The sequence below is a fragment of the Dipodomys merriami genome, unplaced genomic scaffold, assembly GCF_024711535.1.
Source record: "Dipodomys merriami isolate MVZ:Mamm:240054 unplaced genomic scaffold, mDipMer1.0.p SCAF_48, whole genome shotgun sequence".
NCBI classification, from domain to species: domain Eukaryota; kingdom Metazoa; phylum Chordata; class Mammalia; order Rodentia; family Heteromyidae; genus Dipodomys; species Dipodomys merriami.
In genome coordinates, this window is record NW_027206046.1 from 2,274,158 (window position 1) to 2,298,462 (window position 24,305).

The window sequence follows — 24,305 nt, forward strand, 5'->3', positions numbered from 1 at the left end:
TGAGAGGTGACTTCCTCCTGTCCTCCCATAGGTACAGGTTCCCGGGCCGTAACTCTGAGGAAGATGAACAAATAAAGAAGTAAGTGGACTGTGGCACAAAGAAAAGGCCCCTTCGTTCAAAATGGTATCTTTGAGGCTTCTGATTCAAAGTGCAGATTTCTCATTTGCACACCACTTGGGCTTTCCACTAGGGGCAGAGGGTTGGGATTGGAGTGGTGGCAGAGGACACAGCTGTGTTTTGGTTGTGGACTCTCAGGGATGACAGGGAGGGCTGTGTGTACAAAATCAGTTCCTTCTTGTTACCTATCCCAGTGAGAATATTGGAGAATTATCTTTCAGAAGCTTGTAGTCATGGCTGGTGAAGATCACTCTGCCTGCAGGAGTCTCCTCCTGCTTCCCAACTTGCAAGTGTGCATATAGCAGTCCTTGCAGAAAGGGGCTATTGGAGGCCCAGGATAGGGAGGGCAGGCACTCACTCTTCTTGTCACCAATCTGCCCACAGCACCCTTTGTTGCATCTTCACCATGTGGATGGACTGCTACCCTGCAGATTTCCGAGAGCCCCAGAACCGACACCCGGTGAAAGAACTTACCCACTATGCCATGCTCCACATGCCCTCCTCAGATCTGGTCCTCAATCTCCACGTTCATCTGGATGAGCTGGAGGAGACCGGGATGAATGAGACCAAGAAACAGAGGAAGAAGTCCCTGTGTGGTCACCTCAGAGCTTGTGAGTAGGGATGGCGCTTGGGCCTCTAGGGTTGAGCCTAATTGCCTGAGAGCCCTTATTACCCCCCAGGTTGTAAGAATGTCTTTTTATGATACTATCTGCCAGGCAGTGTTGGTTCTCTTGGTGAAAGCACTTTCTTTCTTGGGAAAGACCTTACCTTCTCATCAGTGTTCAGTCCAAAGTAAACTTGTACAGCTTCCTCCATTAGAGCCTCATGGAAATTGAACTCCACGTGAACATCCTGAATCCACTGTCAAACTCCTTTACCTATTTCTCTTTCTCAGGCTTTGGCCGCCGTAGAGCAGCTTCTGCTGACCACCCAAGAGAGAAGCCGTCGGTGATGTCAGGGATGGTGATGGATGGAGATCTGGAGCCATCACTGGACTCCACAAAGCATGTGCATGTAGAGGGGTTGCATGCATTTGCAGTGAGGCCCCAACGGGTTGTGAGTCCTGTGGATAAGACACTCGTTCCGAACCCCACATGTGACAGAGCTGAACTTGTAGGGACCCCAAAGCAAGAAGAAAGTAATAGTGATTGTCTTCCTCTGACTTTCACAGTCAGTCCAGATCAGCTCAAAAAGGGTCAAATCAGCACTCCCCCTGGTGTGCTGGAGGGAGTAGCACACGTGGGGCTGATGGAAAATGTCCCCAGTCTGTGCTCAGGGGAACCAATAACTGAGGTCCCAAAGTTAGATGCAGCTCAGGAAAGTGAATCTGTCCTCAAAAAATATCTGGACAAATCTGTCCTGATGCAGCAGAACCAATCTCCAACTGAGAAATTAGAATCTTCCTCTCCAGCAATTGCAGGAGCAACTCCAATCATTCATGAGGAGGCAGATCCCTTGGAGGATTCTGAGGCAGAATTTATGTTTGAAGGCAACTTAGAAGCCGACCTAGACTTAGAGCTTCCTTCCCCTCTCCCTGGGGTTATCTCTCTTTTTCTTTTTGTCCTGATTGTTGTAAAATGTGCATTCTTTTTATTCTTCTAAATTTATTAAATATATATGTTTATGTTGTACAATTTATGGAGGCTAAATGCTGTGGTTTGTTTTCTTATACATTCTGATGTCCCAGACACATGAGTCCTGAGTAAAGGCAAAAGAGTGACCTGGAGCTGTCCAAGAGCACTTACTGGCTATGAAGGGAACAGTTCAGTGCACTATAAGGGGAGGGGCAAGGAACCCAACCCATGCTTGCATGGGGTGATCAGGCTAATACTAAAGTTCTAGGACATAGCAAACCAGATATCCTTGAAAATGTTCTGTATGTGGGACTTTCTTCCATTAGTGAATTCAAGTCTGTACGCACACCCATTTTACTCTGTGCAAATATGTAAGGACATTTCACCTCAAAATACCACCAAAATGTTTCTTTGAGGGAAAAGTATTTGACAGAATACATAGGAAATAGGTAACAGCCATCATCAGTAGAAGACAGAAGACTTAGCCAGAGGGACAAAGACATGCCAGGTGTCCTGTAGACAAATCTGAAAGACTTATCCAATGAGCCAGCAAAAGTCAGGAACTCATAGCATGGTTGAAGTTACATGTTTAAGCATGGAACAAAAAGTGAGCAGGAGCTTAAGGCCGTGAGTTCAAATTCCACTACTGGCACAAAAGATGAAGACATGTAGACATGAAATGTGGGCAATGGTAGCTTTAAACCATGGAAACAGAAAAACATACAAATGGGAATATTACATATTTAAGCAAAAAGGCCAGACTTATAATCAACCATTGGTGAGTAGGTGTGGGCCTGTTTATGTTCTATGGGAGCATGTGGAATAATTTATGAAACACCAAATAGATTCCAAGTAGCCAAATGTGGATCAGGATGAGGTGGTACTATGTAGTGAGTTGTGGAAGAATAGGATATACATCTTAGATATCCATATACATTTTTCTAAATGGAGTTGTCAGGGATTTCTCAGTCTTCCTGTCTGTCTTTCTGTGTTTGTCTGTCTCTGTCTCTATTTCTCTCAGTCTCTGTTTCTGTCTCTCTCTTGTGTCTGTCTCTTTTTCTGTATCTGTCTCTGTCTCTCTCTCTCTCTCTCTCTCTCTCTCGCGCGCGCGCTTTTCTTCTCTCCGTTTGGTTGTGGAGCTGGAACTCATGTTGTGGACACTGTTTTTGAGCTTTTTTTGCACAAGGCTAATGCTCTTCCACTTACAGTCACAGCTCCCCTTCCATTTTTTGGTGCTTAATTGGAGAGAAGAGTCTCATGGACTTTCCTGCCTGATCTGGCTTGGAACCATGATCCTTGGATTTAGCCTCTTGACTAGCTAGCAGCAAAGGAGAGATCCACAGCATCCAGTCAGGAATCTTTTTTAAACCTGATTTTCTAAGAAATCACATAAATATTTCATAGCAAAGGTTTGAAGTCTGACTTCAATGTGACAAGAAAAGAATTTTGTCAGCCTGAGACAATTGAAGATCCTGGAGTATTGTTTGTTGTTGTTTGAGTCTGGAACCCAGACATATACAAGCGACTGAAGTACTACACCATTAGCTTTACAATCTGAGTCTAGGGATTCAAGTTTATATAAAATGTTAGCTCTCCATCATGCATACCTCCGAGATATGGTACATAACTTCTGCATTTCTATTGGTGTTTTGAAAACGATGCTATTTATATAAGTGTTGTTTTGTAAATCTGGTGGTAGAGCTGCACACTTCTAATCAATCAGAGCAACTGGAAAGACAGAAGTGAGGAACTTGAAATTGAATGCCAGCCGGAGGCCAAAACTCACCAATTGGTCTGAAAAATAATTGTAAACAAACACCCCAGGCAAAACCCAAGTCACAGAGTAATACCTGTGTACTAAAACATTTTTGGGCAAAATGCTTATAGAACATTGATTATCAATATATAAATATATATTGTGTGTACATATACCATTGATTAAAATAGATTAATATATATTTGAGTGTGTGTGAGTGTGTGTGTATGTGTATTTACAAAGTGAACGTAAGGAAATTCAGCAAACTCAGTATGAAAAAGGCGCTGTGAGCTGGCCACCTGAGGTAGAGGCCTGTGATCTTTGTGACTTACGAATCTGGGTTCTGAGTTTCAGGAACTCTCAACCCCAAGGCCTTAGATTTTGAGACAAGGCCTCATCTCCTCTGAAGCAGCACGTGGAAGAATGACCGGGAAGAATGAGACCAAGAAACAGAGGAAGAAGTCCCTGTGTGGTCACCTCAGAGCTTGTGAGTAGGGATGGCTCCTGGGCTTCTAGGGATGGTCCTAATTGCCCGAGAACCCTTATTAACCCCAGGTTGTAAGAATGCCTTTGTATCATATTCTCTGCCAGGCAGTGTTTGTTCTATTGGTGAAAGCACTTGGGCTTATCCACTGTTGGGAAAGACCTTACCTTCTCATCAGTGTTCAGTCCAAAGTAAACTTGTACAGCTTCCTCCATTAGAGCCTCATGGAAATTGAACTCCACGTGAACATCCTGAATCCACTGTCAAACTCCTTTACCTATTTCTCTTTCTCAGGCTTTGGCCGCCATAGAGCAGCTTCTCCTGACCTCCTAAGAAAGAAGCCGTCGGTGATGTCAGGGATGGTGATGGATGGAGATCTGGAGCCATCACTGGACTCCACAAAGCATGTGCATGTAGAGGGGTTGAATGCATTTGCAGTGAGGCCCCAACGGGTTGTGAGTCCTGTGGATAAGACATTGGTTCTGAACCCCACATGTGACAGAGCTGAACCTGTAGGGACCCCAAAGAAAGAAGAAGGTAATAGTGATTGTCTTCTTCTGACTTTCACAGGCAGCCCAGATCAGCTCAAAAAGGGTCAAATCAGCACTCCCCCTGGTGTGCTGGAGGGAGTAGCACAAGTGGGGCTGATGGAAAATGTCCCCAGTCTGTGTTCAGGTGAACCAATAACTGAGGTCCAAACCTTAGATGCAGCTCAGGAAAGTGAATCTGTCCTCACTGAACATCTGGACAAATCTGTCCTGCTGCAGCATAGCCAGTCTCCAACAGAGAAGTTAGAATCTGCCTCTCCGGCAATTGCAGGAGCAACTCCAATCATTCATGAGGAGGCAGATCCCTTGGAGGATTCTGAGGCAGAATTTATGTTTGAAGGCAACTTAGAAGCCGACCTAGACTTAGAGCTTCCCTCCCCTCTCCCTGGGGATATCTCTCTTTTTCTTTTTGTCCTGATTGTTGTAAAATGTTCATTCTTTTTATTCTTCTAAATTTATTAAAATATGTTTGTGTATGTTGTACAATTTATGGATCTTAAATACTGTGGGGTTTTTTTTTTTTTGATCAAGTCGTGGGCCTGAACTCTGGGCCTGGGCACTGTCCCTCAGCTCTTCAGCTCAAGGCTAGCGCTCTACCACTTGAGCCACACAGTACCACTTCTGGCTTTTTTCTTTTTTGCTTATGTGGTGCTGAGGAATAGAACCCAGGGCCTCATGCATGCAAGGCAAGTGCTCTACCACTGAGCTACCTTCCCAGTCCCAATATTGTGGGTTTTTAAATGTACAATCTGGCCAGGCGCTGGTGGCTCTCGCCTGTAATCCTTGCTATACAGGAGGCTGAGATCTGAGGATCGCGGTTCACAGCCAGCCCAGGCAGGAGAGACGGTGAGACTCCTATCTCCAGTAAACCACCAGAAAACCAGAAGTGGCGCTGTAGCTCAAGTGGTAGAGCGCTCGCCTTGAGCTGAAGAGCTGAGGGACAGCGCCCAGGCCCAGAGTTCAAGCCCCACGACCCACAAAAAAACAAAAATAAAATAAAATAAAATAAATGTACAATGATGTCCCAGACACCTGGGTCCTAAGTGGGGGCAAAACACAGTGACCTGGAGCTGTCCAAGAGCCCTTTCTGGCTATCCAGGGAACTACTCAAAACACTGTGGATGGCAAGGAACCCAGTCCATGTCTGCATGGGGTGATGGGGCCACTACTAAAATTCTAGGACATAGCAAACCAGATGTCCTTGCAAGTTGTTATGTCTATTGAGACAAATACCAGGCTAAATGTACTGAATGGATGACCTTCTTCCATTAGTGAATTCAAGTCTGTTTGCACACCCATTTTACTCTGTGCAAATATGTAAGAAAATTTCACCGCAAAATGACATGAAAAGCTATATTGGGGGAAAAGTAGTTGACAAAATACATCGGCATTAGGTATACTGAAAAGTAAAAGCCATCATCAGTGGAAGAAAGAACACTTACTCAGAGGGACTTACTCAGAGGACATGGCAGGTGTCCTGGCTCATCGCAATTATTCTATCTTCCAGACTGCCCTGTCCTTCCTCAGGAAGGAGGTTCAAATCAGCCCCCATAGACAAATGTGAAAGACTTATTCACTGAGCCAGCAAAAGTCAGGAACTTGTAGCATTGTTCAAGTTGTATGTTTAAGCACTGAACAAGAAATAAGCAAGAGCTCAAGGCCCTGAGTTCAAACTCCACTACTGGCACAAAAGATAAAGACATCTAATCCTGGAATGTATGCAATGGTAGCTTTAATCCAAGGGAAAAGAGATGTATAGAAATGGGAAAATTACATATTAGTTTAAGCAAAAAGGCCAGACTTATACATTAGGTCCAAATATGAAATAGAAAAAAGAAATGTAGTTTCCCCGCACACATCAACTCCTGGCCATCATTTTCATCAAATAGGCACAATGCTGGGTTTGAATGATTCATTGCTCTTAATACTAGAAACTCAAAATATCTCTAATTAACCCTCAAAAAGAAAGAACTGCTCAAGTGGCAGAGCACCAGCCAAGAGCAGAAACAACTGAAGTGAGAGCAGGAAATTCATGACCCACTACCTGCATAAGAAAACAGCAAAGAAGCCTGCAGACAACAGCTGCTATGCTAAGGCTGAGTCTTGTCTCTCTGGGGATCAGGACATGTAGTATTATTTTTCTATCTCCACCTACTTCAACCTGAACACTAAAATGAGTCACTAAAATGAGCCTCTTTTGAGACTGTGTGTAACTCTCTTTTGTGAAATACCCTATAATGTTAATCCCATGTATCTCAAGGACCAGTGATGTTTGGCTCAATGGGTAGATGCTAGCCTTGAGCAGAAAAGCTCAGCAATAATGCTAAGGCACTGCATTAAAGACCCAGTGCCGACATGCCAAAGAACCTATGCATTACACACATTTCTCAATGGCTTAATGAGTTTTCCATATGTTTCAAGGTAGGGTTTATTTCTTTTTAGTTAAATGAGATAATTCCTAGTCATATATTCCAAGTTTCATGGTTCCATTCTGCCTTTTTTTTCTTCAAAAATGCTCTGGAGATAAGGACCATTTCTAAAATATGTGTTAAAGCAAAGCAGATTTTTTTCTTCATGAATCAAAGCATTTTATGTGGGTGGTCCATGTGTGCATTATTGAAACCATATACAGCTATATTTGAAAAGATGATGCAGCTGACCATGGAGATGGTATGGAGATATGATTGGCTTAACTGTAGAATAACCCATTGGTGAGTGGGGGTGTGGCTGTTCATGTTCTATGGGAGCATGTGGAATGATTTATAGAACACCAAATAGATTCCAGCTAGCCAAATGCGGATCAGGATGATGTGGTACTCTGTAGTGAATTGTGAAAGAATAGGAAAAACATCTTCGATATCCAGATACATTTTCTGAATGGAGTTATGAGGGATTTCTCTCTGTCTGTCTGTCTGTGTTTGGTCGTGGAGCTTTAACTCATGTGGGCACTGTCTCTGAGCTCTTTTTTCCCAAGGCTAATACCCTCCTACTTTGAGTCACAGCTCCCCTTCCAATTTTCTGGTGCCCTGGGTCCTGTGTCACTAGATAAAATAAACTAGTGTCTAAGGCCTTCCAGAGGGCTTTGTGTTCCCAGGGCTGTGGGAGGAAGAGGGTGGGGCCTCTCCACCCCGCCCCTAACCCCGCCCCTACCCGCCCCGCGGAGAGGAGCTGGGGAGGACGCCTTCCCTAGTGGCCCAGCCGAGCCACAGCCCCGCCCCTCCCCGCCCAGCCTGAAGTCCCGCCCCTCCGCCCCGGAAGCCGGGTCTGCTCCTCTCCCGACGCCGATGGTGCTGGGCTCCTTGTGGTCCCGCGGCCCTTATAGTTCGGTTGTGGCGCCCGGGCGGAAAGTTGAAGCGGACGGATTGTGGCCGGCGATGGGCTTGGGGTGAGTGGAGGCGGCGGCGGCCTGAGGGTCGCGTTTAATCGGTAGCAGGGATACAGGCGAAGGGTGAGGTGAGAAGAGCCGCGCAGGCCCAGCGCCCGGCCATCGCGGCCTCCCCGCGCCGGCTCTGGGGCGCCATTCCCGGGGTCCCTGCGCTCCGCGACCCGGGACTGCCGAGCGCTGTGTGAACAGCCCCGTTTCGCCCCGTTTTAGGCCCCTCTCTGCCCCGCTTTCCTCAGGAGGGACTTCCCGGTCTCGGATTCTTTTCACTGATTTTAGAGGTTGGTGGTCGGTTGTTTGGGGGGGGGGAGGGCACCTCCCGTCGCCGTCCGTATGGAAGCACATTTGCAGCCAGACGTCTGCCCGGGAGAAGGCTGACAGGTAGCTGCGGCCTCCGCGGCGGCTGCGACACTCAGACGAGGCCCACGCTTTGAGGCTCGCCCCCTGAGGGGTTTGGTTTTGTTCTAGCGCTGGTTCTGGGGCCTTGAACTCAGGGCCTGAGCCCGTCCCTGAGCTCAAGGCTAGCGCCCTACCACTGGAGCCACACTTGCACATCCCGTGTTCTTTGGTAGGTTAATGGAGATTAAAAAAAAAAGAAAATCTCAAGGACTAGGATTCCTGGCAGGCCTGGCTTCGAACCACCATCTTCACCTCTCAGCCTCCTGATAAGATTACCAGCGTGAAAAAAAAAAAAAAAGATTACCAGCATGAGCCGCTGATGCAGGCCTTAGCTGGAGGTTGTTCTGTAGAGCTGCTGAGACGCTTCAATCACTTTTCTTCAAGCATCCATCCAACACCGTGTTCTGTCACACACAGAGAACATGACTGAAGAGCGAAGCAGCAGGGCAGCAGGGCTGTTTAAAGCGGTGCTGCTACGACATTTTTAACAGGGTTATGTTGAACAAACAACTTTAATGAGGCAGAGATGAGGGAGACAAATTTAAATTTTTCTATCAAACTAGTTAAACATTTGGGACTTCTCAGGAGTGAATTTTTTTTTCTGGTTAACCTATTGATGTGGAAATCTGAACTCCTATTTGAAACATATCTATGTCTATTATGTGGTTTTAAAAAAAGAACCGCTTTTGCTGTTTAACCTGTGTTCCTAACCCCCTGTTTAAAACATTGTTGTCAGTCAGGTTTAATTCTAGTTACTTAGCAGGCTGAGACCTAGAGGATCACATCTCAAATCCAACCTAGATGGAATCCTAGAGATTCCCATCTTAGTACTGGCACACTCACAAAATTTAAAATAATCCTATGCACAAAAATAAAGAAATAACAAATACAGAGACCCACTAATGTGGATACAATTTGTTGATCCTTTGTTAAGAAACTATAGTGTGCTGGGCACCAGTAGCTCAAGCCTATAATCCTAGCTACTTAGGAGGCTGAGATCTGAAGAGTTCAAAGCCAGCCCAGGAGCCTGGCGCCGGTGGCTCACACTTGTAATCCTAACTACTCAGGAGGCTGAGATCTCATGATCAAGGTTCAAAGCTAGCCCAGGCAGGAAAGTCTGTGAGACTCATCTCCAATGAAGTACCAGAAAACCAGAAGAGTGGCTATGGCTCAAAGTGGTAGAACTCTAGGCTTAAGTGAAAAAGCTCAGGGACAGCGCCAGGCCCTGAATTCAAGCTCTACAACGAAAAGGAAAGGAAAGAAGGGGAAAGGGAAGGAAAGGAGAGAGAAACTGTAGTCTGTTGACACAATGAAATAGCATGTAGTTACAAATAAATGACCCAGCTTAAAAAAAAATACATAACTAAGAAAAGTGGGTTATAGGACTATATGTGTATACTTCGTACAACTCCATATTCACATTGCTTGTGTCCTATACAATTGTGGAAGACTTTAGGTAGATGTAAAAACATTATACAAGGATAATGTTCACTGTTTGTTTTTTGGAATTCATTTCAAAATGTTTAACAATAGCCAGACTGCTTGCTGGTACAATGCCCAAGCACGGATGTGTGAAATTGTAAAATTCAAATTATAAGGGAGCTGTTGGAAACTTAGAACATAGTGGTTCACAAGAGCCAAATTACATTTTATTTATATATTTATTTAATTTTACTTTGAGGCTGCTATTGGGGCTTGTATTCAGGGCTTCATGCTTTCCCTCAACTTGCTGGTTCATGACTGATGAGCAGACTGGCTCCAAAATGAAAGCCTCTGACCTTAGCTTCCTGAGTATCTAGTATTACAGGCCACCAGCATTAAGCTATAGTGTGTGTGTGTGTGTGTGTGTGTGTGTGATCTCTCTCTCTTCCCCCCTCTATATATGTATATATACATAAATGTATATATGTAAGTATATATGTATATTTATATAAATAAATACATATTTTATATAAAAATTGAAAGTTGGAAGTAAGGCCTACCTTTAATGCTTTTTCCCACTGGTAATAAGGTAGCCCTTGATTCACAGGTGTAGATAGTGTGTTTTGAGTGTGTCTGGGAGTGGTCTTCCCAGTGAATTAGGCTGCTGTCTTCTGTCTTCTTTCTCCCAGAATTCTCTGCAGATTGACCTATATAGGGGTCACCTTGCCTTATTTCTGGAAAATTGGTTACAGTTATGGTGAAAAGATACTGCTTTCCTTCTGTGACACTTCTTTTTTTTTCCCCACAGCATTTCACTATTTGTAGCTTGTTGTCTGCATTCTGACTGGGCTCGCTTGGATTCTGTTCACCATGCCAACAGTGGTGGTGATGGACGTGTCCCTCTCCATGACTCGGCCTGTGTCAATCGAGGGGTCTGAGGAATACCAGCGGAAGCACCTTGCAGCCCATGGGTTGACAATGCTGTTTGAGCACATGGCCACAAACTACAAGCTTGAATTCACAGCATTAGTGGTTTTCTCATCGCTTTGGGAGCTGATGGTCCCCTTCACAAGAGATTATAACACCCTGCAGGTACAAAAAGGAATAAAGACCCAAGTTGATTGGAAAGAAAGCAGTATGATAATAGTGTACTGATTTTAGACCTTAGAATTATTTAATACTAAATATACAGGCACTTAACATGCACAGCTCTAAAGCATAATGCATAACCAATAGGTCCTAGGCCTTTCTTTTGTAAAGCTATGAGGTAGAGAAAGAGGTCATGGGGGCTGCGAAGGTGGCTCACTGGTAAAGTGCTTGCCTCGCATTCATGAGGCCCTGGGTTCGATTCCTCAGCACCACATAAGCAGAGAAAGGTCATGTCCATTTTCTGGAATTCTTAGGAAAGGTGAAGATTTCAGCATACCATGCTTCAGTCCCTAAATTCAACATTTTTTGCCATTCTGCTGTTTTCTACTTTCTCATACAATTTTAAGGTAATGAAAAATAGCCCTTATTAAAAGACACACACACACACACAATTTCTTCTAGAAAGTTCAGAATGATGCTTAGATATTATTGATGCCAAGATATTATTTTTTATCTTTTTCTTCCTTTTTTCCATCCTGGGGCTTGAATTCAGGACCTGGGCGTTATCCTTGAAATTTTTGCTCAAGGTTGGCACTCTACCACTTGAGCCATAGCTCCACTTCCAACTTTTTTGCTGGTTGATTGAGATAAGAGTCTCATGGACTTTCCTGCCCAAGGTGGTGTCAAATGTCGTTAGATCTCAGCCTCCTGAGTAGCTAGGATTACAGGAATGAGCTACTAGTACCCAGCTCAATGTTGTCATTTTAAAATCTTAATAGGTATTGTCTTTCAAAGATATTTTTCTGAGATAAGCCAGATGTCTTTTTTTTTTTTCAAATTCTTTATTGTGATTAAGTGATTACATAATTTTCCAAATTTCACTGTATTTCGAGATAGTGATGCTTAGTTAAAATCACAAACACATTCTAATTTCATGGGGCAAGTTGTCTGTCGTGATCTATAATATTTATGAGTTCTATGAGCTAGCCAGATGTCTTTAAACCATTAATATCTCCTATAGTTCTTAGCACAGTGTCTTGGCCAGTGAGTAGACAATAAGTGTTTCTGAAATTAAACTGAGCAATTAAATAATTGTTGGGCAATTTGGAAATGCAGGATTAATGCAGTTTGAATTCTTAGTAATTTTTTTGTTGTTGTCTGTCGTGGGCCTTGAACTCTGGGCCTGAGCACTGTTCCTCAGTTCTTCAGCTCAAGGCTAGTGCTCTACCACTTGAGCTACAGTGCCACTTCTGGTTTTCTGGTGGTTTATTGGAGATAAGAGTTTCATGGACTTTCCTGCCCCTGCTGGCTTTGAACCGCAATCCTCAGATCTCAGCCTCCTGAGTAGCTAGGATTGCAGGCATGAGCCAATGGCGCCTGGCTGAATTCTTACTAATTTTTATTAAAGCTTTCCTTTTATTATCTTGCATCTTTATGAGACTTAAAAATTTTTTTAATCGTACTGTACTGGTGGACTCTTTTGGTGTTACTGAGTCTTGAATTCAGGACCTCATGCTTGGAAGGTAGATGCTCTACCACATGAGTCATATTTCCAACCCTTTTTTGTACTGGGTATTTTCAGATTATAGTCTCAGTTTATGCCCTGGATGGTTTGGGCTTTGATCCTTCCACTTGTGCTTCCCCATGTCAGTGGGGATAACAGGTGTGTGCTACCACACGTAGTCTTTGGTTGAAGTAGAGTCTTGTGAATTTTCTCCCCGGGCCAGCCTCTTAACAGCAATTTCCCAATCTCTGCCTCTCAAAAAGTTAGGATTACGGGCGTAAGCCACCCCACTCTGCTTGTACTGGTTTTCTTATAAGTTATTTAGCTAAAGATTTTTTTGGTGTTTAACAATTCTAAAATTTAGAGAATTGCAATGTAATGAATGAGGTGTAAGAGGTAAAAGCAGAAGCTCTGGAGTCAGGCCACTTCTTAAAAATTTCCTCATTTAGGGCTGGGAAGGTGTCTCAGTGGTAGAGCGCATGCCTTGCATGCCAGAGGCCCTGGGTTCGCTTCCTCAGCACCACATAAGCAAAAGAAAAAAAAGCTGAAAGTGGCACTGTGGCTCAAGTGGTAGAGCGTTAGCCTTGAGCTGAAGAGCTGAGGGACAGCGCCCAGGCCCAGAGTTCAGGCCCTATGATCGGGCCCCCCCCCAAAAAAATTCCTCATTTAAAAGTAGGGTGAACAATGGTAGGATGATTAAATCCATGTAAAGTGCAGAGAATGTGTTTAGCAGATTATGGTTAATGGTCCATACATTTTGGTCATTACTTAAAGCTTATTTCATTGTCCATTACAGTTGAGGAAGTCTGTTTTGCTGTGTGTGTGTGTGTGTGTGTGTGTGTGTGTGTGTGTGTGTGTGTGTGTGTGTGTGTGTGTGTGTGTGTGTGTGTGTGTGTGTGTGTGTGTGTGTGTGTGTGTGTGTGTGTGTGTGTGTGTGTGTGTGTGTGTGTGTGTGTGTGTGTGTGTGTTTCTGGAACCTATGCTTTGGGGCTTACAGAAACTCAGTGTTTGCTGTATGATACTCAGACTTCGTACAGTTTATATTGTTTCTAATAACAAAACAGCAGAGAATAATGAGCAATTTTTTTCTCGCCCAATAAGGAAGCACTGAGTAACATGGACGATTACGACAAGACATGCCTAGAGTCCGCACTGGTTGGTGTCTGTAACATTGTTCAGCAAGAATGGGGCGGTGCGATCCCTTGCCAGGTAATGCTTAGTTTTTTTTCAATGTCCTTAGTTAATATCATTAACGAGCCAGGCACTAGTGGCTCACACCTGTAACCCTAGCTACTAAGGAGGCTGAAATCCAAGGATTGCTGGTCAAAGCCAGCCCAGGCAGGAAAGTATATGAGCCTCTTATCTCCAATTAACCCAAAAAGAAAAAAAAAAAGTAGAGTTATGACTCAAGTGGTAGAGTGCTAGCCTTGAGCCAAAAAAGCTCAGGGACAATGCACAGGGTCTGAGTTCAAGCTCCAGGACTGGCACCAGCAAGAAAGAAAAAAGGAAGAGAAAATATAGACCCCCCAAACTGGCCTGTAAATCTTAGGTATTCAAGAGGCTGAGATCTGAGGATCTCAGTTTGAAGCTAGCTGAGGCTAGAAAGTCCGTGAGACACTTGTCTCCAGTTAAGTAGCAAAAAGCCAGATGTGGAGCTGTGGCTCAAGTGATGGAGCACTAGCCTTGAATGAAAAAGCTAAAAACGGGCTAGGGAATGTGGTTTAGTGGAAGAGTGTTTGCCTAGGCTGCATGAAGCCCTGGGGACGATTCCTCAATACCACATCAACAGAAAAAGCCAGAAGTGGTGCTGTGGCTCAAGTGGTAGAGTGCTAGCCTTGAGCACAGAGAGACTCAGGGACAACACCCAGACCCTGAGGTTAAGCTACTAGGAGTGCATGTACACATGCATGAGCACATGTGCAAAACATACAAATCATTAACCACTGTAGTGTTGATTTTCCTCAGGCTCTAACCGCCTACGTTATAACTCCACAAACTACATTTTACACTATTTGTACAGTTTTTAAAGAAGGCATTAAATCACTGTAATCGTATCACACGAATTTAAGTCATACTAATGTGTTCAGAAAGCAGACCTATGCGTCGAGGAAAGTATTTTCCTGGTAAATTGATGTACTGAAAATTTATATTGTTTATAGAAAGACAAAAGGCTCACAGTAGAATTTATAACTATTCACTGAAGGACGGATTATAATTTTGTGTGGTAGAATTGTAAACACGGAACAATAGTGTCTATTCTTCATTATCTCAGTGTAGCAGTTATTCAGCAAATTTCTAACCATCTCAACTGAGTTGTCTAAAAAGTGAAGAGTATCATAAAGACTTGCTCTTGTGGGACACCAGTGGCTCACGCCTGTAATCCTAGCTACTCAGAAGACTGGATTTGCGGATCTCCATTGAAAGCCAACCCAGGCAGGAAAGATGAAACTCTCATCTCCAGTTAAACACTAAAAAGTTGGTAGTAGAATTGTGGGCCAAATGGGAGAGTGCTAGCCTTGAGCAGAAAAAGCTAAGGGACAGTACCCAGGCCCTGTGTTCAAGCTCTAGTACCTGCATTTTTGTCTTAAATGCATAAATTCAAAATACATGATTTGGTCTTGTCTATGAGGATGGATGTTAAGGAGAGCAGAGAGAGAGAGAAAGAATGGTGGACACAAACAGTCATAATATTCAATGTACATATTGAAACTGGGACTAGAAAACTTCAGATGGATAAGTTTGGAGTACATAGAAAAATGATAGAAAGGTTGACACTGATCAAAGTGTATTCTACATATCAGTTGACGTTGAATTAAAACTCTGTGGTATAACTAGTTAAAGATAATTTTAGCTGTGGGCCAGTGGCTCACATGTATAATCCAAGTTACTTAGAAGGCTGAGATCTGAGGATCCAGGTTCAAAGTCAGCCCAGCAAGAAAGTCTATGAGGCTCTTATCTCTAATTAACCATCAGAAAACCAGAAGTGCAATTGTGACTCAAAGTGGTAGAGTGCTAGCCTTGAGCAAAAAGAGCTCAGGGATAGCACCCAGGCCCTGAGTTCAAGTACCATGACTGACAAGAGAAAATAAAGACAATTAAAAAAAATAAGCCAGGCATCAGGGGCTCATGCTTTTAATCCTACCTACTCAAGAGGCAGAGATCTGAAGCTCATGGTTTGATGCTAGCCTGGGCAGGAAAGTCTGTGAGACTTTTATCTCCATCTAACCAGTAAAAAGGCAAAAGTAGAGGTGTGGCTCTAGTGGAAGAACACCAGTCTTGAGCAAAATAGTTCACAAATAGAGCCCAGGCCCTGAGTTCAAGCCCCAAGACCGGCACATAAACAAACAAATAAATCACACAGTTTGCTAGATTTTCACAAATGGAAGCATGTATGTATATCCTTACTACAAGTAAGACCTAGACCATACCCATCACCCCACAAAGCTCCCTGCACATTCCTGTGGCAGTGAAAGCAAACCTGGGTGGAGCTGTTGGGCATGTGGCTTAATGGATACTTGTCCTCTGCACACAGGTCGTTCTGGTGACGGACGGCTGTCTCGGCATTGGTAGAGGGTCCCTGAGACATTCCCTAGCGACACATAATCAAAGGAGCGACAGCAACAGGTTCCCGCTGCCTTTCCCTTTCCCGTCTAAGATATACATCATGTGCATGGCAAACCTGGAAGAGGTAATGCCTTCTGCTAACTGCTTTGTAGATGGGTTAGGTAAATCCCAGGGCTCGGTTTATTTTTCAGTATATTCAATGAACACTCTTGCGTACGGTATAACATTTAGCTTTGAAAAGACTTGATTTCACATGCTCTTTGACATAACAACACTCACCTCTCTGAGAGTATAGCTGGAGATGCCCATTCTGCTGATGACCATGAAGGGTTGAGATGGTCTTTTTTTTCTGTCCATTCCTCCAGAAATGTTGACAGAGGTATACTTTAGGTTTTTTCTGTTTTGGGGAGGAGGGTTTGGAACGGGGGAACATAGGTCTTTTTGTTTGTTTGTTGAGGTGCTGGTATTGGGGCTTAAAATCAAAGCCTGGATGCTGTCCCTGAGCTTTTTGCTCAAGACTAGCACTCTACCATTTTGAGCCACAGCTCCACTTCTAGCTTTTTTGGTAGTTTAGTGGAGCTGAAGATCTCACAGATTTTACTACTCAGGCTTGGCTTCAAACTGCCATCCTCAGCTCAAACTGCCATCCTCAGCTCTCAACCTCCTGAGTAGCTAGGATTACAGGCATGAGCCACCAGCACCTGGCTTCTGATGTGTTTTATTAAATACTTCCTGCTTTTCCATTGAGTCAGGAATTATGTCACTTTACCTCAGTTTTTCTCTCTATAAAATGCTGATAATTGATGGCTCTTGCCAAACCATGTCAGGAACAGGTTGTAGGGAAGATGCTGTATGGCTACTAACTGTGGTCTCCTGAGAATCTGCAGAACTACGTATGAATAAAGTACCTCTTGTAACCTTGAGGCAGATTGCAGTAGTTGAGGTAAGAAGGTCCATGAGACTCAGTATCTCCACTAAACTACAAAAAAATCTGGAAGTGGAGTTGTGGCTCAAGTGGTAGAGTGCTAGCCTTGAGCAAAAAGCTCAAGGACAACACCTAGGCTCTGGAATTGAGCCCAGGAACTGGCACACACACAGAACAATTGTTGTGTTCCTTCCTTCTTTATTTGTATTTTTTTTGGGGGGGTGGGGGTGCGGTCGTGGGGCCTAAACTCTGGGCCTGGGCGCTGTCCCTCAGCTCTTCAGCTCAAGGCTAGCACTCTACCACTTGAGCCACAGCACCACTTCCGGCTTTTTTCTTTTTGCTTATGTGGTGCTGAGGAATCGAACCCAGGGCCTCATGCATGCAAGGCAATCGCTCTACCACTGAGCCACCTTCCCAGCCCCTGTAGTTACTTCCTTCTGATATTGACTGTTAAGAAAATCATCTCACGGACTCAACACCCGTAATCCTAGCTACTCAGGAGGCTGAGATCTGAAGATCATGGTTCAAAGCCAGCCTGGGCAGGAAAGTCCATGAGACTCTTATCTACCAAAACTCCCAAAAAAGCTGCAAGTGGAGCTGTGGCTCCACTTGAGACTTGAGACTCTTATCTCCAATTAACGACTCAAAAAAACTGCAAGTAGCTCTAGGCTGAAGTGGTAGAGCACCAGCTTTGAATACATAGAGGCTCAGGGACAGCATTCAAGCCCTGAGTTAAAGCCCTGCAACTCACAAAAAAAAAAGTATAAGGCCTTGAGTTTAAGCCCCAGTACCAGAACCAAAAGAACAAACAAACAAACCGTTTATTGCCCATTTTGTTACAGTGGCTGTGGCCTTGGTGTGCTGGTAGTGATGTGGTGATTTGTTCTACTTTAAAGGTGTCCTCTCTTGCTTTGTAGCTTCAGAGCACCGATTTCCTGGAATGCCTTGAACGTCTCATAGACCTCAACAATGGTGAAGGGCAAATTTTTACTATTGATGGCCCCCTGTGCTTGAAAAACGTGCAGTCTATGTTTGGGTGAGTATATGCCTTAAAGTTGTTTTTTGAGGGGTCGGGGGTGGGGGCTTCTTTACAATCTGATATTATCATTTGACAACCAAGAAGAACAGTTACTGTATTATTTCTTCAGTCTAACGTTCTCCCAACTGAGCTATTTCGGCGACCTCTCAGTTACTGTATTATTTCTAACAGTGTGAGTCCATTTTCCCACAGTTGCCCGTTTCTCAGGTAAAATAAGGTGGTCATGCTTTAAAAAGACTCAGCTGTTCCCAAGTTTAACTTGCTCTGGGGTTTCTCTCTCAATTGAAATTTCCTCTGTAAAAACATCAAAATGTTTTCCGTTTCACAAGTAGATTTAGTTTTGGAATCAGTGCGAAGGTTTAACCACCTTTACATCTTGAAATGTTACTTTCATGTGTACAGTCCTTTTATGTGTACCACATGTGAACTCTTCCTCCCTTAACAAGTCATGATCATCTTCTAGAAAGCTGATAGACCTGGCATATTCGCCTTTCCATGCTGTGCTCAAGTGTGGCCACCTGACCGCTGACGTCCAGGTCTTCCCCAGGCCAGAGCCATTCATTGTAGATGAAGAAATCGATCCTATCCCAAAAGTCATTAAGACAGGTAATGCATGAAAAATTCCCTCCTGGCCTTCCTCTTTTCTCTGCCCTCTTTTCACTTGTGACTTACTTTCTCCCCATCTAGGAGGGTTGGAAAGAATCTTGTATTCTCACAGGGAGGTGCTAGTGTCATCAGCCCTTGATTTTTTTTTCTTTTTTGCTGGTCCTGGGGGCTTGAACTCAGGGCCTGGGCATTGTCCCTGAGCCTCTTTTGCTCAAGGCTAGCCCTCTACCACTTGAGCCACAGCACCACTTCAGACTTTTTCTGTTTATGTGATACTGAGGAATCAAACCCAGGGCTTCATGCAGTCCAGAGGAGAACCTTCTTAGGTGATTTGTCTATACTGAGATAATGTTTTCTGCATAGTTTTCAATCCACTCTATCACAATTACTCATTTGGAAGTGTTCTCATTTCCATCATTTTTTCTGATTCTTTTACCCACCTTAGTGTGCCAATGAGTCAGGCCTGACCCTGAATGTGCCACGCAATATATGGAGCCCGGAGGCAGGCCTGCTGGACATGCTGGTGATGAACCTGGTCCCTGCCTACCAGAAAGGCAATCTCTTCTATGTTGGAAACTACCTCACAATTATAGACTGTGGGGGACAATGCAGCAAGTGCTGGATATTGTGTTTAAAAAGTGAGTGTTCCCCCTTCCTTCGCATCTTGGTCTGTTCAGCCCCTCCTTGCTGAGTTGTGGAATACTTGGCACCCCTCTGAACCTGTTGATTTCATGGGGGTCTTCTCACAGGAGCTTGGCATGAGACAAAGAAGTGCACCCCCTGCCTACTTTCTTAGTATGGTCTGCCCAGTACATTTCCCAGAAAAGCTACTGGAACCTCAGAAGCTTGCTTACTGAGGGGCTAGGATTACAGGCATGTGCCAGAGGCACCCAACTTCTGCCCTCACCTAGGTGAGGTTCTAGGAAATCACATTTCCCATGAGTAAATAAGGTTTCATTGGGAATTGGATGTCTGTGAATAATGTAGACCCAGGAAAGGCTAGGTGTGGGAAGACGGGTGAACTGGAGGCTGAATCACCTCAGAGACCTCAGGGAGGGATTATGTTGGCTTTACATATTTATAACTCCTGAAGCTTTTATGATTTTGTGTGTGTGCCAGTCCTGCAACCTGAACTCAGGGCCTGATTGCTGTTTCTTTGGTGCTCAGAGATACCACTACAGCATTTGAACCATAGGTGCTATTCTGGTCTTCAAAAATTAGTTTCTTTAGACTTTTACTGACTAATGTCTGATCAGACTGTGCACCTGAGATCTCATGTTCCTGATGAGCTAGAATTTGAGGTATTAGCCACTGGCACATTTTCCTTGGACCAAATGCGTATACCTCTCATAGAAGAATTTTCACTTAACTGTATAGACATATCTCACTTGTTTATGTGTCAGATTCCATTCCCATCTGGGCATGAGCCCATCCCATATGTGTCCTGTGTGGGCAGAAAAGGAGAAGCTGAGAGGTGACTTCCTCCTGTGCTCCCATAGGTACAGATTCCCGGGCCGTAACTCCGAGGAAGATGAACAAGTAAAGAAGTAAGTGGACTGTGGCACATCGAAAAGGCCCCTTCTTGTAAAATGGTATCTTTGAGGCTTCTGAATCCAACTAAAGATTTCTCCTTTGCACACCACTTGTGCTTTCCACTAGGGGCAGAGGCTTGGGATTGGAGTGGTGGCAGAGAACACAGTTGTGGTGTGGTTGTGGACTCTCAGGGATGACAGGGAGGGCTGTGTACAAAATCAGTTCCTTCTTGTTACCTATCCCAGTGAGAATATTGGAGAATTATCTTTCAGAAGCTTCTAGTCGTGGCTCGTAAAGATCACTCTGCGTGCAGGAATCTCCTCCTGCTTCCCAACATGCAAGTGTTCATATAGCAGTCCTTGCAGAAAGGGGCTATTGGAGGCCCAGGATAGAGAGGGCAGGCACTCACTCTTCCTGTCACCAATCTGCCCACAGCACCCTTTGTTCCATCTTCACCATGTGGATGGACTGCTATCCTGCAGATTTCCGAGAGCCCCAGAACCGACACCCAGTGAAAGAACTTACCCACTATGCCATGCTCCACATGCCCTCCTCGGACCTGGTCCTCCACCTCCACATTCTTCTCGATGAGCTGGAGGAGACCGGGAAGAAAGAGACCAAGAAAGAGAGGAAGAAGTCCCTGTGTGGTCACCTCAGAGCTTGTGAGTAGGGATGGCACCTGGGCCTCTAGGGATGAGCCTAATTGCCTGGTTTGTTTTCTTATACATTCTGATGTCCCAGACACATGAGTCCTGAGTAAAGGCAGAAGAGTGACCTGGAGCTGTCCAACAACACTTACTGGCTATGAAGGGAACTGTTACTGCACTGTGAGTGGCAAGGAGCCTAACCCATGCCTGCATGGGGTGATCAGGCCATTACTAAAGTTCTAGGACATGGCAAACCAGATGTTCTTGAAAGTTGTTCTGTCTATTGAGACAAATGCCAGGCTAAATGTTCTGTATGTGGGACTTTCTTCCATTAGTGAATTCATGTCTGTACGCACCCCCATTTTGCTCTGTGCAAATATGTAAGGACATTTCACCTCAAAATACCACCAAAACGTTACTTTGGGGGAAAACTGTTTGACAATATACAAAGGAAATAGGTAAAAGCCATCATCAATAGAAGACAGAAGACTTAGCCAGAGGGACAAAGACATGCCAGGTGTCCTGGCCCATCTCAATAATTGTAGCTTCAAGAATGCCCTATACTTCCTCAAGGTTCAAATCAGCCCTTGTTGACAACTCTGAAAGACTTATCCAATGAGCCAGCAAAAGTCAGGAACTCATAGCATGGCTCAAGTTACATGTTTAAGCATTGAACAAAAAATAAGCAAGAGCTCAAGGCCGTGAGTTCAAATTCCACTACTGGCACAAAAGATGAAACATGTAGACATGAAATGTGGGCAATGGTAGCTTTAAACCATGGAAACAAAAACATACAAATGGGAATATTACATATATAAGCAATAAGGCCAGACTTTTAAACAATTGGTGAGTAGGTATGGGCCTGTTTATGTTCTATGGGAGCATGTGGAATAATTTATGAAACACCCAATAGATTCCAGGTAGCCAAATGTGGATCAGGATGAGGTGGTACTATGTAGGGAATCATGGAAGAATAGGATATACATCTAAGATATCCATATACATTTTTCTAAATGGAGTTGTCAGGGATTTCTCAGTCTTCCTGTCTTTCTTTCTGCGTTTGTCTGTCTCTGTCTCTATTTCTGTCTGTCTCTGTCTGTTTCTGTCTCTCTCTCTGTCTCTCTGGTTTTTTTTTCTGTCTGTCTCTGTCTCTGTCTCTCCCTTTTCCTCTCTCCGTTTGGTTGTGGAGTTTGAACTCATGCTGTGGGCACTGTCTCTGAGCTCTTTTCTGCACAAGGCTAATGCGCTTCCACTTACAGTCACGGCTCCCCTTCCATTTTTTGGTGCTTAATTGGAGAGAAGAGTCTCATGGACTTTCCCGCTTGATCTGGCTTTGAACCATGATCCTCGGATTTAGACTCCTGACTAGCTAGCAGTACAGGCGAGATCCACAGCATCCAGTCAGGAATCTTTTTTAAACCTGATTTTCTAAGAAATCACATAAATGTTTCATAGCAAAGGTTTGAAGCCTGCCTTCAATGTGACAAGAAAAGAATTTTGTCAGCCTGAGACAATTGAAGATCCTGGAGTATTGTTTGTTGTTGTTTGAGTCTAGAACCCAGACATATACAAGCTACTGAAGTACTACACCATTAGCTTTACAATCTGAGTCTAGGGATTCAAGTTTATATAAAATGTGAGCTCTCCATCATGCATACCTCTGAGATATGGTACATGACTTCTGCATTTCTACTGGTGTTTCAAGAACTATTTATATAATTGTTGTTTTGTAAATCTGGTGGTAGAGCTGCACACTTCTAATCAATCAGAGCTACTGGGAAGACAGACATGAGGAACTTGAAATTGAATGCCAGCCGGAGGCCAAAACTCAACAGTTGGTCTGAAAAATAATTGTAAACAAAGAACCCAGGGCAAGGCCCAAGTCCCAGAATACATTGCTTACTAAAACATTTTTGGGCAAAATGCTTATAGAACATTGATTATCAATATATAAATATATAGTTGTGTGTACATATACATTAAAAATTGATTAATATATTTGAGTGTGTGTGAGTGTGTGTGTGTGTGTGTATCTATAAAGTGAACATAAGGAAATTCAGCAAACTGTGTATGAAAAAGGCGCTGTGAGCTGGCCACCTGAGGCACAGGCCTGTGATCTTTGTGATTTAGGAATCTGGGTTCTGAGTTTCAGGGACTCTTAACCCCAGGGCCTTAGATTTTGAGACAAGACCTGAGCCCCTCTGGAGCAGCACATGGACATGCGCATTGGGAGGACAGCTGGTGCGCATGCTCAGACTGGCAATGCAGCTCCTGCGGGTCCGCCATTGCAGCTTCTAGGAGAGACAGGGGTCTGGAGCAGAGAAGTTGGCGCTGAGGTCCTGTCCAGGGAGAAGCGATGAGGAAGGGCAGCCGTGGGGAAGGGAGGCCTGTCAGGAAGCCCCGCAAGGCCTTGTGTGCAGCGGGAACTTGTGGACGTCATTTCTGGGGCTCGGGCCTGGCTGTGCCGCCCCGTGCGGCCTCCGCGGTCTTTGGGCGCCTGGCTCCGCCATGGTTGCTGTCAGGCCGGGCAGCGCATCCTCCCGTGCCTTGCCCGGCGTGGAGCCTGCAGGACGGCCAGACCCCAGCACACGGGGTGCAGGAAGCAGTGGGGTTTGCGCAGGTGTGCTGCTGAGAGCAAGGGCGGCGGGCACCTACCCTCTGTCAACAACTTGTATTGCTGTCGCTAACCTTTCCCATGCCAGACTTTGACCAAACCACTCTGTTTTGCAAAGCCTCTGTGATGGCAGTCCACACTGTTTCAAGGCAGAAAAAAAAGAAATCATAATAAAAAGGATGGGAGATTATGCAATGGAAACTGTCTCCTGATTTCCTTTCCTGTATCTATGATGACATCCTGGGGCCTGTCTCTTAAGAAATTAATCAGCTCACTGTGGGCAAGGAATCCATTGGCTCACGTGTAACCCTAGTTTCTCAGGAGGCTGAGATCTGAGGCTCACAGTTCAAAGCCAGCCTATGCAGGAAAGTCTGTGAGACTCTTATCTCCAATTAACCACCCAAAAGCCTGAAATGGAGTTGTAGCTCAAGTAATCAAGTGCTAGCCTTAAGCAAAAGATGTTTAGGAACTGTGCCCAGGCCCTGAGTTCAAGCCTAAGGACCAGCAAGTATCTCCTTTTAAGACACTAGCAATTAGTGTTGTGTTGATGTTCTCTGATTTTATATTCACCCAACAACTTTCAGGGGTGTGTGTGTGTGTGTGTGTGTGTGTGTGTGTGTGTGTGTGTGTGTGTGTGTGTGTGTGTGTGTGTGTGTGTGTGTGTGTGTGTGTGTGTGTGTGTGTGTGTGTGTCAGGGGTGTGTGTCAGGGGTGTGTGTGTGTGTGTGTGTAGAATAATGGGGCTTGAACCCAGGGCTTTGAGCTCTTACTTAGCTTTGTCATTCAAGGCTGGTGTGCTGTACCACTTGAGCCGCATCTCCATTTTCAGCTTTTTTTCTTTTTGCTGGTCAATTAGAGCTATGGGTCTCAAGGATTTGTGTGCCTAGCCTGGCTTTGAAGTGGGATCCTCAGATCTCAGCCTCCTGAGCTAAGGTTACAGGCCTGAGCCAGTGTCACCCAGAAACCTTCTGATTTTTTGGGGGGGTCAGTCGTGGGGCTTGAACTCTGGGCCTGGGCGCTGTCCCTCAGCTCTTCAGCTCAAGGGCAGTGCTCTACCACTTGAGCTACAGCGCCACTTCCGGTTTTCTGGTGGTTTATTGGA

The 24,305-nt window shown here is 44.6% G+C and overlaps 2 protein-coding genes across 3 annotated transcripts; both read left to right on the plus strand.

The window, feature by feature from the left end:
• The first annotated feature begins 7,769 nt into the window (after positions 1 to 7,769).
• Positions 7,770 to 18,970, plus strand: LOC138808882 (integrator complex subunit 14-like). Of its 2 annotated transcripts, XM_069995124.1 has the most exons (7): positions 7,770 to 7,865; positions 10,492 to 10,775; positions 13,378 to 13,485; positions 15,809 to 15,964; positions 17,683 to 17,801; positions 18,268 to 18,410; positions 18,856 to 18,970. In XM_069995124.1, exons 2-7 carry the CDS (start codon positions 10,554 to 10,556, stop codon positions 18,864 to 18,866), a joined length of 759 nt encoding a protein of 252 aa, XP_069851225.1. In that variant the 5' UTR covers positions 7,770 to 7,865; positions 10,492 to 10,553; the 3' UTR covers positions 18,867 to 18,970. The 2 variants fall into 2 exon arrangements, with proteins under 2 accessions (XP_069851225.1, XP_069851226.1); XM_069995125.1 differs by lacking the exon at positions 15,809 to 15,964.
• LOC138808883 (ral guanine nucleotide dissociation stimulator-like) lies at positions 18,900 to 23,898 on the plus strand. Its single transcript, XM_069995127.1, has 3 exons — positions 18,900 to 19,048; positions 19,910 to 19,957; positions 20,379 to 23,898. The coding sequence occupies exons 1-3, from the start codon at positions 18,900 to 18,902 to the stop codon at positions 20,611 to 20,613; spliced, it is 432 nt and encodes a 143-aa protein (XP_069851228.1). The 3' UTR covers positions 20,614 to 23,898.
• Positions 23,899 to 24,305: the final 407 nt, after the last annotated feature.

Excerpts from the sequence above, each read along its gene's own strand:
- LOC138808883 (XM_069995127.1), top strand. The coding sequence starts at position 18,900 with ATGGAGCCCGGAGGCAGGCCTGCTGGACATGCTGGTGATGAACCTGGT. Across the intron at positions 19,049-19,909 it reads CTGGATATTGTGTTTAAAAA|GTACAGATTCCCGGGCCGTA; the intron begins GTGAGTGTTCCC and ends GTGCTCCCATAG. Across the intron at positions 19,958-20,378 it reads GAAGATGAACAAGTAAAGAA|CACCCTTTGTTCCATCTTCA; the intron begins GTAAGTGGACTG and ends ATCTGCCCACAG.
- LOC138808882 (XM_069995124.1), top strand. The coding sequence starts at position 10,554 with ATGCCAACAGTGGTGGTGATGGACGTGTCCCTCTCCATGACTCGGCCT. Across the intron at positions 10,776-13,377 it reads GAGATTATAACACCCTGCAG|GAAGCACTGAGTAACATGGA; the intron begins GTACAAAAAGGA and ends TCGCCCAATAAG. Across the intron at positions 13,486-15,808 it reads GCGGTGCGATCCCTTGCCAG|GTCGTTCTGGTGACGGACGG; the intron begins GTAATGCTTAGT and ends CTCTGCACACAG.